Source organism: Diabrotica undecimpunctata, chromosome 6, assembly GCF_040954645.1.
Source record: "Diabrotica undecimpunctata isolate CICGRU chromosome 6, icDiaUnde3, whole genome shotgun sequence".
NCBI lineage: Eukaryota > Metazoa > Arthropoda > Insecta > Coleoptera > Chrysomelidae > Diabrotica > Diabrotica undecimpunctata.
The window spans coordinates 23,783,095-23,798,778 of NC_092808.1; the positions used below are offsets into that span (position 1 = coordinate 23,783,095).

Genomic DNA, 15,684 nt, shown 5'->3' on the forward strand with positions numbered 1-15,684 from the left:
GAAGTACCGATAGCGCGCCCGCCCTATCCGTAAAGGGTATAAGTTGCCGAAACTCGATAACTGGTTTCTTACCATCTACTTCACGCTGCATAAATTGAATCACATTAGCAATAACTTGCCTCGTTTGTCCACTTAGTTTCTCATTTGAAAGTTTAGAAACAAATCCCGTATTCTATTTCATACTGTATTAACAACACTAGTCACAAAATCACAATTACCGCTCTGTAAAATTTCAACCACCTCGCTCTGTTGCTTAGTGCCGAATGGTATCTAAGAAACTTTGTTACGCTCCTATTTACAGCGCATCTTTGGATCTAGGAATTCCGAAGCCGCACTTTATAATGGTCGACTTGTACTTTTAACTTTAATTTAACTTTTTTACTGTTTATTTTATAAAGTATTTATTTTTTAAAGTACAATTTTATTACAGGAAATACCTTGAAAGAGATGCAAGACGTATCTGGAGCACTTCAATGTTACACACGCGCCATCCAAATAAATCCGGCCTTTGCTGATGCGCACAGTAATCTAGCTAGTATCCACAAAGATTCAGGCAACATTCCAGAAGCCATACAGTCATACAGAACCGCTTTAAAGCTGAAACCAGATTTTCCTGATGCATATTGTAACCTCGCTCACTGCTTACAAATTGTCTGTGACTGGACAGATTATGATTCAAGGATGAAGAAATTGGTAAACATTGTCGCAGATCAGCTGGAGAAGAACCGTTTACCGTCTGTTCACCCGCATCATTCAATGTTGTATCCTCTTTCTCACGAATTCCGCAAAGCTATTGCTGCCAGGCACGCTAATTTATGCCTAGAGAAAATCAACGTTTTGCATAAATTCCCTTACAAGTTTACCCCGGAGCTTAAAAGTAGATTAAGAATCGGTTACGTCAGCAGCGATTTTGGAAATCATCCGACATCACATTTAATGCAGTCGATTCCTGGAATGCACGATAAATCAAAAGTAGAAATATTTTGTTATGCTCTAAGCCAAGACGATGGAACTACATTCAGAAGCAAAATCTCTAGGGAAGCGGAGCATTTTATTGATCTTTCTTCTTTATCTTGCAATGGCAAAGCCGCTGATCGAATTTATTCAGATAATATCCACGTATTAGTAAACATGAATGGGTATACAAAGGGAGCACGAAACGAGATATTTGCTCTACGGCCAGCTCCCATTCAAGTGATGTGGCTAGGGTATCCAGGTACAAGTGGTGCCAGTTTCATGGATTACCTTATTACCGATGAAATCACGTCACCAATAGAAGTAGCAGATCAATATAGCGAAAAGTTGGCTTATATGCCATACACATACTTTGTCGGAGACCACAAACAAATGTTCCCCCATTTAAAAGAAAGATTAATAGTAAGTGATAAAACGGGACAGAATTTAGCTGATAATGTAGCTATAATCAACGCCACAGATTTATCTCCTCTCGTTGAAAATACAGACATCAAAGAAATTAAAGAGATCATAAAAGCGGCAAAACCAGTGGAAATTAGCTTGAAAGTTGCTGAATTACCAACTACGACTCCGATAGAAAACATGATTGCATCTGGACAAATTCAAACTTCATTGAATGGAGTAGTTGTCCAAAACGGACTAGCAACAACGCAAACAAATAACAAAGCAGCTACGGGTGAGGAAGTTCCACAAAATATCGTTATAACAACTAGACAGCAATACGGTCTACCAGATGATGCAGTAGTTTACTGTAATTTTAATCAGTTGTACAAAATCGATCCAGTGACGCTTCACATGTGGGTGAACATTTTGAAAGCAGTACCAAACGCAGTCCTCTGGCTGTTACGGTTTCCCGCAGTTGGTGAACCGAATTTATTGAGCACTGTACAGCATCTAGGTTTACCACCAGAGAAAATTATCTTTAGTAATGTAGCTGCCAAAGAAGAACATGTAAGGAGAGGTCAACTCTCAGATGTTTGTCTCGATACTCCGTTATGCAATGGACACACAACCAGCATGGACGTGCTGTGGACAGGAACTCCAGTGGTAACTTTACCCGGTGAAACTTTAGCGTCGCGAGTAGCAGCCAGTCAGTTGAATACTTTGGGTTGTCCTGAGTTGATAGCTAACTCAAGGCAGGAATATCAAGATATTGCCATTAAACTGGGAACAGACAAAGAATAGTAAGTACTCGTAATTGTCAAATGCATGTTTTTTATTATCACTCAATATTAAATTAAACTTGCTGTATTTACATTCGATTAGTAAGTTATTTTAAAACATTCGGGAAGCCACTAATTACACAAACACATTTTTTTTTTCACGAAAAAGTGTTTTGTTTAATAGGTGTCCTATAATAAATGGGGGGTGCTGATCACGAATATGTGTTTAGTTTTTTCCATCGCGTCAGGTTGCAAATTACACTGCAAAATGGAGTTGTTCATAAAAAAACAATGCAGTATAATCTACCTTGACAATGATTACAATGACAACGTTGGCATGAATAAAATCGTTTTTTTTTTTCGTGAAAGCTGCGTTTTCTAGTTTACTTTTTATGGATTTTTGCGAACGAGTCTCCTCAAGGTCCAGTAGTAATCAACCATCATTCTAATACCCTATCTTCCTTGGTAACGTCTCTCCATCTCCTTTATGTCCTGGTGGAAACTCTCTCCCTATTTGTCGCTGCCAGCTCGCAAGATTTTCTGGAAAATAGTCAACGTGGAAATCCAGAAAATAAAGTTTGACGCTCATACTGCATCCCAACTTTTTATAATTTTCGACCATGTTGGCTACAATTACTTTGTAGGTTGAAGACTTGTTGTTTCCAAGGAAACTGTCTATGACTTTTACGAAAGCACTCCATGCTTCAGATTGGCAGTTATTACTTTTACTTCTTTTATCGTCGTTTCTAGCTCTTGTGAAGTTATCTATGATGGTTCTTGCTCCTCTTTCCTCGGCTACGAAGTATATCGTTCATTTATTTGTTGTTCCCATAGACTGTTTCCTATTTTCATATTCTTGGTAATACAGAATTGGATCATTCTATTTCTTTGCATTCTTCCATGGATCCCCGCCCTGTTTATATATTATTTCCTATTCTAGCGATTCCTTTTCCTGTTATTAGTACTTTTTGATTTTGTTCTAATTGTACCTATCATGTTTTGTAATTGGGATGTATATCTGGATTTTGTGTATTTCCTCTTTTATTTCTAACCTTATGTAATTATTTTTGGTGATATAGCTTGTGTGTTATTTCAAAGTAGATGACTTTAAAATGATGGTGGTAAATAAAGTAAATATTTACTTGTACACTGTAGTCGTAAATAATTACATATAAGTGTAAAATTCAGAAAAAGTACATCAGATTACAGTTCTCAAAACATAATATGTAAAAACGGTATGATGTATCATGCTCTGCGTTGCTATGCGTAAAATCACCAAACCAGGGCAGAAAATTACATAAAATTTTATTTACGATTCTGTCATATCTTGAAGATCTGTCAGTTAATTCAAATTAACCTAACTTTTGGCTTTGTTAATTAACTAAATGTGTTATTACTTTTATGAGATTTGGTGGACGGAATAGTGTAATTAGGGCTATTGATTGCATACATATTGCAATTAAGCACCTTCTGCTGATCCGATTAGACCTGGCCTTCTTCAACAGATATAGTATAAATGTGCAAGCAATTTGTGAGGCCAATTTTTATATTATATTTATTATTTAATAATATTTAATATTTTTATACTAAAGTGTAATGCATCGACACATAATTCAGAGATTTTTGAGTTAAGTGTAGTGAATTGAGTTTTGGGAAGACAATTTGTGACATATGAACTTAAAAAAATGCCTATTTAATTGGAGATTCAGGTTATCCATACAACCATGGCTATTGGCTCCTGTTTCAAATGCTGGAGAAAATACCCCAGAAGGAAGATTCACCCATGGTCTTACTGCAACCAGAAATGTGATTGAGAAAGATTGCAAAATTTTGAAATCCTGGTTTCTTTGTTTGCACAAGCACAGAGTTTTACATTACAGCCTTGTTAAAGCAGGAAACATTATATGTATATTCTAACTCTATAACTTATAACTAAATACCCGTCAGAAAATTCATAGCATGGCTAAAATTCTCTCGTTAATAAATTCATTGTAAATCATGAAGAAAAACCAGCAAAAAAACTTATGATACTAGAATAATATCGTGAGCCTTTTCTGGCCTTTCCTCTTATTTACAAAAGCAATATTATTTTAAAAACTTAACACTTAACCTAAAAACTTTATTTTTTACAGCTTAAAAGCTATGCGACACAAAGTATGGACAGCAAGATCAACTTCACCACTATTTAACTGTAAGATCTATGCACAAGGATTGGAGTTGTTGTATGGCAAGATGTGGGATCGCTTCGCAGCTGGCTTGAAACCCGATCACATCATTGATACAACTGCCACTGAATAGTGTCATCGTTGAAAATGTGATAAAATACGTTAACTTAAAAATCTCTTCTTTTTATAGACAATAATTTGCAATTGAGAAAAATACATAGTTTCAGTTCCAAGTTGATACTAATGTAGTTTTAGTATGACAATGACATTGTATATAAAAGATTTCCGTGACGACATATTATGCAAAAGGTTATTGAGTTGATGCGAATTCTTGTTACGTTATTCTCGCAGTGAACATTATTTTTATATAATTGATATCAACAACTGACTATGGCTATTTGTGTGATTTATTAAATTGTATATATTTCTTATAGTATAAAATGTATATGTGCGGTTTAAATAAGTTCAATATGATTTATATTATTTAAGTTATTAATAAATTATATGCTGTTCATTTTATTACTATGTAATACATTTACTTGACATGTGTAATTTAATGCCATTATAATAAAGATATATTTTAAAAAGAAACAAACATTGAAATAGATACACAACGAAATATTTTAAAAGGAAGTATTGTTTCGTAACGACGTGCTAGAACAAAGAAAATACAAGTCTTTCAACGAAAACATTTTATTTTTCAAAAAAATTAAAAAGGAAAATCTTGGCTGTATACCGTACTTAACATAAACTTAAATGCAGTAAAAACTTCCTATGTATAGTGGTATATATATTTTTAAAATATCCAAAAGGATTAAAAATTTCAGAACGTTTTCAGTCCTATCAGACCATAATCAGTGAAAGCATCTTAAATGGAGGTAAAACTAGACATGTAGCAAGGATCCCTTAGACTACATGTTGAAAATATTAAATTTTAAAAATCTGACACGAGGTCGATGTTAGAGGATTTCACTTTAAGGGAACATACAGATTCTTACTCGAAAAAAGGACCCACGGTTGATACCAGGCAACTGAATAGATCAGGAAGTCCAAATTAATTATTACGTAATTTCTTTCGCCCAGAGATACCTTGTTGTGTCGTCCTTCAGATTTTTAACTTTTATTTTTGTGGCAATTTTTTAAGATGACACTTAGCTAATTTATTGCTATGCGTGGAGGTCATAAGACCAAAGGAACCACCCTAGTTGACTTTCATATATACGTAATTCTTCCGTATGTATGGGCACTCTAAACCAACTCGTCGGACATATCTCAAAACCAGCCAAGATCCGTACCAGCGTCAAGTGTGCGTCCAGCATACCCTAAGATTCCGCCACAGACGCCGCTGTTTATCGATCTAGATATCGGCCGCATTCACAAAAGGTAAGTGAATCTCATGTATAATTGAGGATAAGTTATTAAATCTGCCAATTGTTACTTGAATTACAATCATCTTTATTTACACATATTGCATTTTTCGTTATTATAAATTAAATATTAACCAGCGAACTCAGTAAGTTTTACACAAAACAACCATGATGTTATCTATCCAATTTATGAATTCCTTCCTTCGAATGCGTCTAATAGACGTATATAACTGCAGAAACTAATAGACGTATATATCTTGCAAATGGATCATACTATGGATTAAAGAAACTTAGATGTCTATTTAGAAAACTAATATTTAAATTTGAAACATTTTATTAAAATCTTGCATGTGACAAGGATGAAGAAACGGCCAAAGGTCAATTACTCTGTACTGTCGAATGAAAACAGTCTTGATAAGTTACGAATTCCAACTTGTGGTACAAAGTAATTTTACAATTGGCAGTTAATTTTTAACAGTCTAAATTTTTACGAAATCGAACAGATGACCAAAATTCTTCCCGGAATGCGTATTACTGGTTGCATAAACACCAGATGCGATCATTTTGGTAATTTCATGAAAGATTGAATGTATCGTATCCTGCTTTTAACAATTTAATAAATGAACATCATTTTATTACATAGGTTTGTTTTAGCGAATATTTACTCCATGCATTAGATATATCAACTGTGACTATCTTTACATAATATATAACAACTAATTCAAAAATACTTTTAGTGACATTTTTTTATATTAAATGTTATTTATTCTGTATGATTTTTTTTTGCTTAGACTTATCGTCATACACTGTGACACAAAAGGAATAAGACAGTATCATTATTCTGTATGATATCTCGAGGATATCCAAGTGATTGTTGTAGTTTGTTTTAAATATAAAAACGGGATTCCGTTTCGTCAATCCGTACGTGACATCTAGCGAGTAGTGACTAAACTTTCTAACAAAGTTCTGAATTATAGTATAGTCTTAGATGTATAGGTGTCAGCACTAAAATATTTTTATATTGTAAATATTCTGTACAATAATATTAAAAATATAATAATGTATTACTTATTTATTCGAAATATTTCTTATTAAAAATTTACTTAGAGTTTTATGTCAAATTCCAAGACTACTAAGTCTTTCTAGTTATGAAATCCATATACACTAGCTTTAAGGACATTTGGTTGGTGTTTGGATGGTGCAAAATAATAAACTAAAACGGTCTCACCCAGATTTCATTTTTATAAAATTTATTTTTTTTTGTCCTAGAAGAGGAAAATTCAAAATTATTTGGTAACTAATATTAAAAGTGTTTTACATCCCAAGGATCTGTGTATAATTGCTGCATTGTTGCTACTCTAAATATCTTTTATTGAGCAACATATTTAATGTTGAAGGCCGTCTATGGACAAAAAATAAGAAACTGAAGTAAATCATTTTGGCTGTAATTATTAAAGATAATGTTTACATAAAGATTATTTCTGATAAATATTTAATATAACTGAATTTAAGCCACAATTTTTTTGTGTTAACACAAATGTGGTATATTTATACATGAAAAAGCTTCATTTCTTATGTAAATATCTTTGTTTTGCAGTATCTTTCAAAATTTTTAGTTAAGAAAAAGAACGCAATATTCTAATTTTGAACTTTCAAAGTTAAAATTTTTCATAAATTCATTGAATCTTTCATTAGAGGCATTTGGTGATTGTTTTAATCCATATATCGCTTTGATAAGTAAACAAACTTTCTTTGTCTCCTTGATAGCATCTACAAAAGATTTATGTATCTATCCACAATTCTTTAGAATTTAATATCACCACCACTCAAAATGCTTCTCACATTTTCAACTTCGAAGGGTCCAGGTCTCACATTTTTATAATACTAACTTAATATAACATTTAACAATTATATTATGAAAGAACATAGCGATATTTCTGGTGTGTGAACATTTTGCGAAATATCTCAATTCCAGAAAGAATCTCCTCCTTAAAACATTTAGAATGTTCTATCGATCTGTTCAATGACTGCACCATTCACCAAAAGTTAAATGTACTATAAATTCACTATAGAATAGGTTTAAACAAACATGAAGTCTACTCCTAATAAATATTAATTTAATATATTTCTTAAACTCTATATACATTATTTATTTATACTACTATAGTATTCTTCTTCAAGGTCGTAAAGATCAGCAGCCATATCATCCCTCAAAGACATTAATTTTTGGTCACATTCAGTTTGCTTAGATCTAAAAGATACAAAATATTAGTATTGGTTAAAAACTCTTACCCCAACTTTTTACTTTACAATGATTCTCAGAATAGTATCATATACATATAAAAAATAACATGATTTACTCTTAAGCTTTCAAATAAACAGCTGTCACAGAATACATCAACATTAAATAACATCTTATGTTGATATAAGCTATTTATTTAGCCTATAGTTACATGCAATATTAATGTAATATGATACAATAACAAATAATTAACTAAATATCAATAACATGGTGCATGCCTCCAGGAAGTCTGACTCTGACCAATTACTGTATATTCATCACAGATGTGCTAGATCACCTGTCTAGGAGCACTGCAGGCACATCCTAGTGATGTTGTTCTTCCCCATTTGTGGAGTGAATGTGCACATTTGCCATTGTTTTCAATTTAATTCCATACAAGTGATATTGCAGGTGTAGCCTTCAAACCATATATGTAGTTGGTCATTTGTCTGTTGGTTACAATCGAGACTCCACAGTTTTATACTCCACTGCCCAGTATCCTTTAGATATAGCAGTGGCAACCTCATCCTCAGTAAACAATCTGGATAGTTCTGAGAAGGAGTGTGTTCTCCTTAAGCGATTGAGTTCTTGCTACAAGGTATGTGGATTGTTTTGGGGCTCTTGACACTCTGACAATGTTGTTTTCAGTTTATTTAGGTGTTATACTTAGATTTTTCTCTGCTTGCGCTGTGGCACCACCAGGTTTTTGAATAGCAGGTTCCATACCTTTGTACTTGATTAGGGGAAATTCAATCTTTCAGTAGCTCCACTCAAACTTTGTCTTCTTACAGTATCTAGGTTATGAAGAGGGTTATCAGCTATAGTAAAGCTGTTTACTTTTTCATTCCATCCTTGAGAATATATTCTCTTCTAAACCCCTGGGAATATCCTTTTTAAGTGTAATACTTATAAGTTTGTTTCTTAATTTCTTAAAGTATAAAGTAGATTTTGTTCACTTTGGCAACATGAATATATCATGGCTTAATAGTCTACAAACTTTAAGATTTCTTGGCAACTAAAACATGCAACAACATGATTTAAACTAGTATGACTTTTGTTTTATATATATATATATATATATATATATATATATATATATATATATATATATATATATATATATATTATGACCCTATTAATGACTGCAACCTCAAAATAAAACTTTATTTTACATAACGTGTCAGTCAATAATACCTAACTACTTTATATATATATATATATATATATATATATATATATATATATATATATATATATATATATATATATATTTGTTTTATAGGAAGATAGATCCAAAGCAACTGATACAACCAGCTTACAGGATCTTAGATTTATAGTTTATGCTTTTGTAATATGTAAAGTCACTTACTATGTGAATAATGGATCTATTCAAATTTTGTAATATTTTCTGAATTATATACTTATGTAAATTCTGCATAAAGTCCTACATATTCTTACCTAAAAACTTTCGAGTTGTGTGTAATGGCTTCATTGACAGAAGGAAAATCATTCAAAATCAGGTACTGTTTGATATCTGATACTAATTTCATAAGAGATTCCCCTGCTCTTACTATATTAGCAGCTCTTACATGCATCTCATAAGTATCTTGCTCACACTGAGTCATCCTTGATAGTTGTGTATCATGTTCTCCTTTGGAGAGTTTAACAATCTCTAAAAAATATTAGTTTATTAATATTATATAAGTATTGGTTATAAAATATATAGATTAGATTAGTTCTGATTTTGTTAAATTCTGTTTTATTAAAACGACTAAAAATGTTGCTTCTGGAGTCTGGACACTTCATACACCAGTAATATCTCCTACATCTACCACACTAGATGTACAACAAAAAAAGCTGCAGGAATGATTAGATCTTGATTAGGAGATACGAACAACATGCAAAAGTCAACAGACAACCTGGTGTCAAACAAATAAAACGGCTTTATTAATTTTTATGTTAAAAAAAATCTTGAAAGAAAGTAACCATCATTTACCGTACCTTCGAAGTTTTCGAGCATGCTTTTGACATCGTCCTTTAATCGAGTTCGGTAAGATTTTAACAGTGCTTCTTTACTTTGTGGAAGAGTTCTTGATACAGACATTTTTGAAAATACTTTTGTTTACACTTCCACTTCACTCAAGTTTACTTTTTCTCAAAATGCTAAATCTTAGGTTAAGGTTAATAATTAATAACATGTAGAAACTTTCTTCTTTTATTTTTTGACTTTATACTCCAACAACATAACCTATATTAAGAACTTCAGTAAATAGTAAATATAAATACAATTATACATACAATTATATTATATTATTATAATACATGGAATTTAATAGTGGTCATTGTAAAAAGTTTCATAAATATATTTAATTATGGTAATATAAACTATAATAGGGTTCTTTATGTTAGAATGCTATTTATTAATATCTTTTTAGGCTGTTACATTACACACTGACTTAGGTAATTTGAAACTAGAGCTATTTTGTGAGTCCTGCCCTAAAGCATGTGAGAACTTCCTAGCCCTTTGTGCAAGTGATTATTATACCGGTTGTTTATTTCATAGAAACATTAAAGGATTCATCGTTCAAACTGGAGATCCTACAGGTACAGGCAAAGGAGGAACATCCATATGGGGCAAAAAATTTGAAGACGAATTTAAAGAACAATTAAAAGTAATACATTTTATAATCATATAGCTAGAGTGGTGTTTTATGAGATTTAGAATTTTTATACAAACAGTATATATATGAAATGACGATTCAAATTTAAAATTTGAGAATATGTAGTATAAAACAGGATCCTGTTTTATTCATGACATACTTTAAATGCCAAAAATGTGTAACTAGAGGCAAATTAAGTATACAATTTGGATCTATTAAAAATAATAATGTGATATAAGTCACTGAATTTTTGCTCCTTATACTAAGTAGTTTTTAAATATATTTTAAACCAAAAGATATAATAATTTACAACAAAGATTTTAAACTATGTAGTGACGAGAATAATTCTTGTAAGTCAATTAAACATAATATATGTTTATACTATTAGCCAATTAATTCAATTAATTTTTAGCACAGTGAAAGAGGTACTATTTCTATGGCTAGTAATGGTCCTAATACAAACGGTAGTCAGTTCTTTATTAGTTATGCAGCCCAGCCTCATTTGGATTTGAAGTACACCATTTTTGGAAAGTATGTACCATATAGTTCTGAAAATGTATAGGTATTAATTAGTATGTTATACGAATCAACTACAGTTTAAGGAATATAACTATTTTATTGACATATTTTACACAAGAGTATCTTCTGTCATTTTCATTTGTTTTGGAAATGTAGTCCATTCGCTCAGCTTGGGAATATTTGGACAGATTCATGTCAGAAACATACAACACAAAAATTCCTACCTCCCACTATAGGACTTTTCATCAACCACCATGTTTTTCGTACAGACATATTTGACAATGACATATAATATATATTATATGTCATATGTACTGGCTTATAATTTTATAAAGAAATATTTAAATAAATATTTTTTATTTAATAAAGAAATAACATTGTTTATACAGAAATAAAGGCTTTAGAAAATTTATAAAATAATGTATGTATTGTCTTTAAATGATTTAGAGCATGTATTGCCCTTCATCATCATCATAAGTGGCTCGACAATCCGTTGTGGATCTTGGCCTGCTCACAAAGAAGTCGCCACTCCTGTCGATTCCTGGCAACTTCCCTCCATCTTCTAACCCCTAGAATCTGTAGGTCTTCTTCCACATCATCAATCCATCTCATTCGTGGTCGTCCTCTGCTTCTTGTGCCCTCTGGTTGTGAAAATGTTAATCTCTTCGTGTATTCGTGATCTGACATCCTAGCAATGTGTCCAGCCCATCTAAGTCTCTGCACTTTAACGAATTTCACAATATCTGGATCGGTGTATAACTGATACAGTTCAAAGTTGTATCTTCGACGCCATAGCCCATTTTCATTTACGGCCCCAAAAATCTTTCTAAGAATTTTTCTCTCAAAAATACCAAGAAGTCTTTTATCATTTTGAGATAAGATCCACGTTTCAGCCCCATATATCAAAATTGGTCTTATGAAGGTCCTGTATATATTAAGCTTTAGTGCACGTTTTATATTTTTATTTTTTAAATGTCTCCGGAGGCCGTGAACAGTTCTGTTTGCTATTGCTATGCGTCTTTTTATTTCGTCGCTTGTCGTGTTTGTTGCGTTTACTAGCGATCCAAGATATGTAAATTCTTTGACTTGCTCAAAGGTATGGTTGTTAATTTGAATTATTTCTTGGATATTTCGAGGGTTTTTAGAAACCAACATATATTTGGTTTTTTCCTCGTTTACCACAAGTCCTAATTCACTTGCTGCGTCCGCAAGCCTTGTAAATATGCATTGCCCTTACATATTCCATAACAACACTGCTTCATTGTTCCTTTTCGTACATGTATCGTAATAATAATTTATTTTCTAATTGTGGCACTTTATTTTTTTCAATAACTAGACTTTCTTTGGTATATTTTATATTAATTATTTATATTTATTTACATAGACATATACAAGATTGACAGATTGTTGCAATATCAACCCTTTTCCCCAGTGCAGCAAAGAAAGCTGACGCAAAGCAGTCCACACATCTATTTCTAATGGGCCGGGTTTATCATCCAGTTGACCTTCTCATTGGTGACTAAGGTCACCTCTTCCATATCACTGGTATTATAAATGTGGATGGTTATTTATATTACTAACCTAACATGTTTGTTAAAAAAAGGTCTGTTCGAAAAAATGGCTGACACTATTTTTTGATGAAAAGTCCTATTAATGTCTCAAATAAATTTACTGTTGCTCACCTCTTTCAGAGAAAAAAGAAGAATTATCGTGAATAATGGGAGTTTCTATTAATTAATTTTCATTAAAAACTTTCCTTTTAAAAATACTAATCTAAAAACAAATATAAAATGCAAAAATAAACTCTTGTTTTAATTGATCAGTTTTATTTTGTTAATAAATTGCATGTGAATATTTTTTTATTTAAATATTGGCTGCGAGTATGTGTGCTTGGTTGTATAGTAATTTCCAGTCACTTCCAGTTGATTAAAATTTAACCAAAAGTGTTTTTTTTTTTCAAAGTTTTTGTTGAAAATTTGCAAACAGACTTATGCCCATGTATAAGATCTTCTGATTCATGTAAGTTACTAATGGTGAAACATTGCCATATTCCAATAAGCTGGCAATAATGAGGTGCACCTTCCTATTTAAAATGCATGGTCATATGTTTGCGACACTGTCAACTCAATGCAGCGTATCATAGTATATCAAGATTCTAATTATGGTTTACTTTCAGGGTAATCGATGGTCTTGAAACATTAGATGAGTTAGAGAAGCTACCAGTAAATCCTAAAAACTACAAACCACTCACAGATGTCAGAATAAATAGTGTAACAATACATGCTAACCCTATAGCTGGTTAAGATACCAATAGTTTAATTTTGTAAATAGATATAAGTGTATTTTTAAATAAATATTGATAAGATTTTTTGTGCATTTTATATTTATAATCCTATATAACTTATTAGAATGGTCAGTGTTAAGTTTCAACACAAAGTCAAACCAGAATTGCAAAATAATTAAAAGAATTGACCAGAAAATCGAAAAATTGGAGTATCGAGTCATCACCAAATACCCGTATTTATAGGGTTAAGAGGAAAGTAGATTTGCCAACTCGTTCGTAAGCGGTTGTTAAAAAATGGAGTGCAAGCTTCAACCTTTCTTGGGCGGCATAGGTACAATTGCTCATTTTGAGCTTTCAAATTGTGATACCTTTTTTTTTAAAGAGGTAGAGACTTTTGTGACATCTCTACATTTATCCGGTAGGTTATGTGAGCGAAACGTAACAAAAAAATCTTTATTCAGTTCACAGAAGGAGGCTTAAATTGTTTCTACCCCATAAACAACTAACAGCATAGGTATATTTGTACCTTGTAAATTTTTTTAAATAAATTTTATAAAAAACAATATAATATTTTGTATTTAAATGATAGTTTATTTGAATCAAAATACATAAATTAAAGTTAGTGTGGATTTTCGCTACACATACATGTCTTTTTAGACAAAGAATGTTCGTCACACACAGATAGAAAACATACTACACAGCTTGTTCTCGTTTTACGCCGTTTTTTCTGTTCGTTTTGACAAACATGGCAACTTCCGGTTACTGGAGTAGATCCACAAGTGCTGTGAGGTACTTCAGGGGGAGTAACTACAGCAAATACTATGTTTCGACCAAGGACCATTTCTACAGTACTACGAAGAAAATGACTCCTCACTGTCATCCGGTTTTTACTTCGAGATTGAACTGAAGGCAAACAAAGATCTTTAGGAACATCCTTCAACAATTTCCTGCGTTGGTCTTTTGTTTTTGTAATGGATTGTACTCTCAATAAAAAATGTAGGATGATAAACCAGTGACGTCAATCATATTATAAAAAAAGGCCAAGGCCCAATGCAAGAGAGATGCTAAAATTGCAAAACGGTACTTGGAAAACATCATCAACAGGCTGAGGAATCAAAATGTAAATAAAGAAGGCCAAACAGATATAGACTACTACTGGATCAGAATAAAGGAAGACATTAAAGCAACAGCGAAACATGAAATAGAAACAGAAATTTGTGCCCGTAAAAATCATTTGTTTGACGATGAATGCAAGAATACAAAAAAAGAAAAAAAAATGAAGCCTACAGAAAGATGCTTACCCGACGAACTAAAACAACTTTAGAGAATTACCAGACAAAGAGAAGAGAAGAAAATAGGATACACAAAAGAAAAAAACAAAACCACTTAAATAAGGAACTTAAATGTATAGAAAAGCTCAACAGAGAGAAAGAATTCACAGCGTTCTATAAGAAAGCTAACATCAACAGAAAAGAATTCAAGGCAACCACAAGACAATGCAGAAGTCAGGATGGCGACTTATTAACAACACGGAAAAAAATATTGAATAGATGGGGGTAATACTTTAACCAGGCACTTAATATAGAGGAAGAAGAAGAAAACCTGAAAAACGAAAGAGGTGAGGCAAGGGAAACAGACGAGAGGGAAGAGATTGAAGTTAAAGATGCAGTTAAAAAACTAGCCAGAAACAAATCACCCGGAATAGATAATCTCACAGCTGAACTATATAAAGAAAGTGGCCACGATACCATAATGGCATTACAGCAGCTTATAAAAGAAATATAGACACAAAAATGCCTCCCTAATGATTGGAATATTGGAATACTGGGCACCATACACAAAAATGAGATATCTTGGAATGCTCTAACCACAGAGGAATTACGCTTCTAAATGCAGCGTATAAAATATTTTCCACAGTACTATGTCACCGTATGGCACCATTATGCAGAACGGATAGTAGGAAAATACCAGGCTGGTTTCAGAGGTGGTAAATCGACAATTCATCAGATTCCAACCCTGAAACAAATTTAAGAAAAAGCACTGGAATATGGCATTGATACTCATCACATATTTATAGACTACAAAGCAGCCTACGACTCTGTGAATAGAAGAGAAATGTTCAAAGCAATGAAAGATCTAGGAATACCAATTCAGTTGGTAAATTTAACAAAATTAACTCTTGAAAAAGTTGAATGTAGAGTACGAATTCAGGGGGAACTGTCTGAACCTTTTTAAAAAAATAAGGGGCCGCGCCAGGGAGACCCTCTCTC

The 15,684-nt window shown here is 32.3% G+C and overlaps 3 protein-coding genes across 4 annotated transcripts in view; 2 read left to right on the forward strand and 1 right to left on the reverse strand.

The window, feature by feature from the left end:
* The window catches only part of sxc (O-linked N-acetylglucosamine (GlcNAc) transferase sxc), a 70,735-nt gene extending 65,913 nt beyond the window's left edge, over window positions 1-4,822 (forward strand). For both annotated transcript variants that reach the window (XM_072534468.1, XM_072534469.1), the window contains exons 9-10: window positions 431-2,159; window positions 4,271-4,822. In XM_072534468.1, the coding sequence (XP_072390569.1) occupies window positions 431-2,159; window positions 4,271-4,436 (1,895 nt within the window). In that variant the 3' untranslated portion in view covers window positions 4,437-4,822. The remainder of the gene's footprint in view (window positions 1-430; window positions 2,160-4,270) is intronic.
* A 2,945-nt stretch (window positions 4,823-7,767) lies between these two features.
* MED22 (Mediator complex subunit 22) lies at window positions 7,768-10,155 on the reverse strand. The gene is made up of 3 exons (XM_072534470.1): window positions 9,953-10,155; window positions 9,410-9,623; window positions 7,768-7,921 (listed from the first exon to the last, which is right to left on the reverse strand). The coding sequence occupies exons 1-3, from the start codon at window positions 10,053-10,055 to the stop codon at window positions 7,816-7,818; spliced, it is 423 nt and encodes a 140-aa protein (XP_072390571.1). The 5' UTR covers window positions 10,056-10,155; the 3' UTR covers window positions 7,768-7,815.
* A 19-nt stretch (window positions 10,156-10,174) lies between these two features.
* On the forward strand, window positions 10,175-13,498 carry LOC140442603 (peptidyl-prolyl cis-trans isomerase-like 3). Its single transcript, XM_072533612.1, has 4 exons — window positions 10,175-10,326; window positions 10,387-10,623; window positions 11,024-11,142; window positions 13,307-13,498. Exons 1-4 carry the CDS (start codon window positions 10,324-10,326, stop codon window positions 13,431-13,433), a joined length of 486 nt encoding a protein of 161 aa, XP_072389713.1. The 5' UTR covers window positions 10,175-10,323; the 3' UTR covers window positions 13,434-13,498.
* Window positions 13,499-15,684: the final 2,186 nt, after the last annotated feature.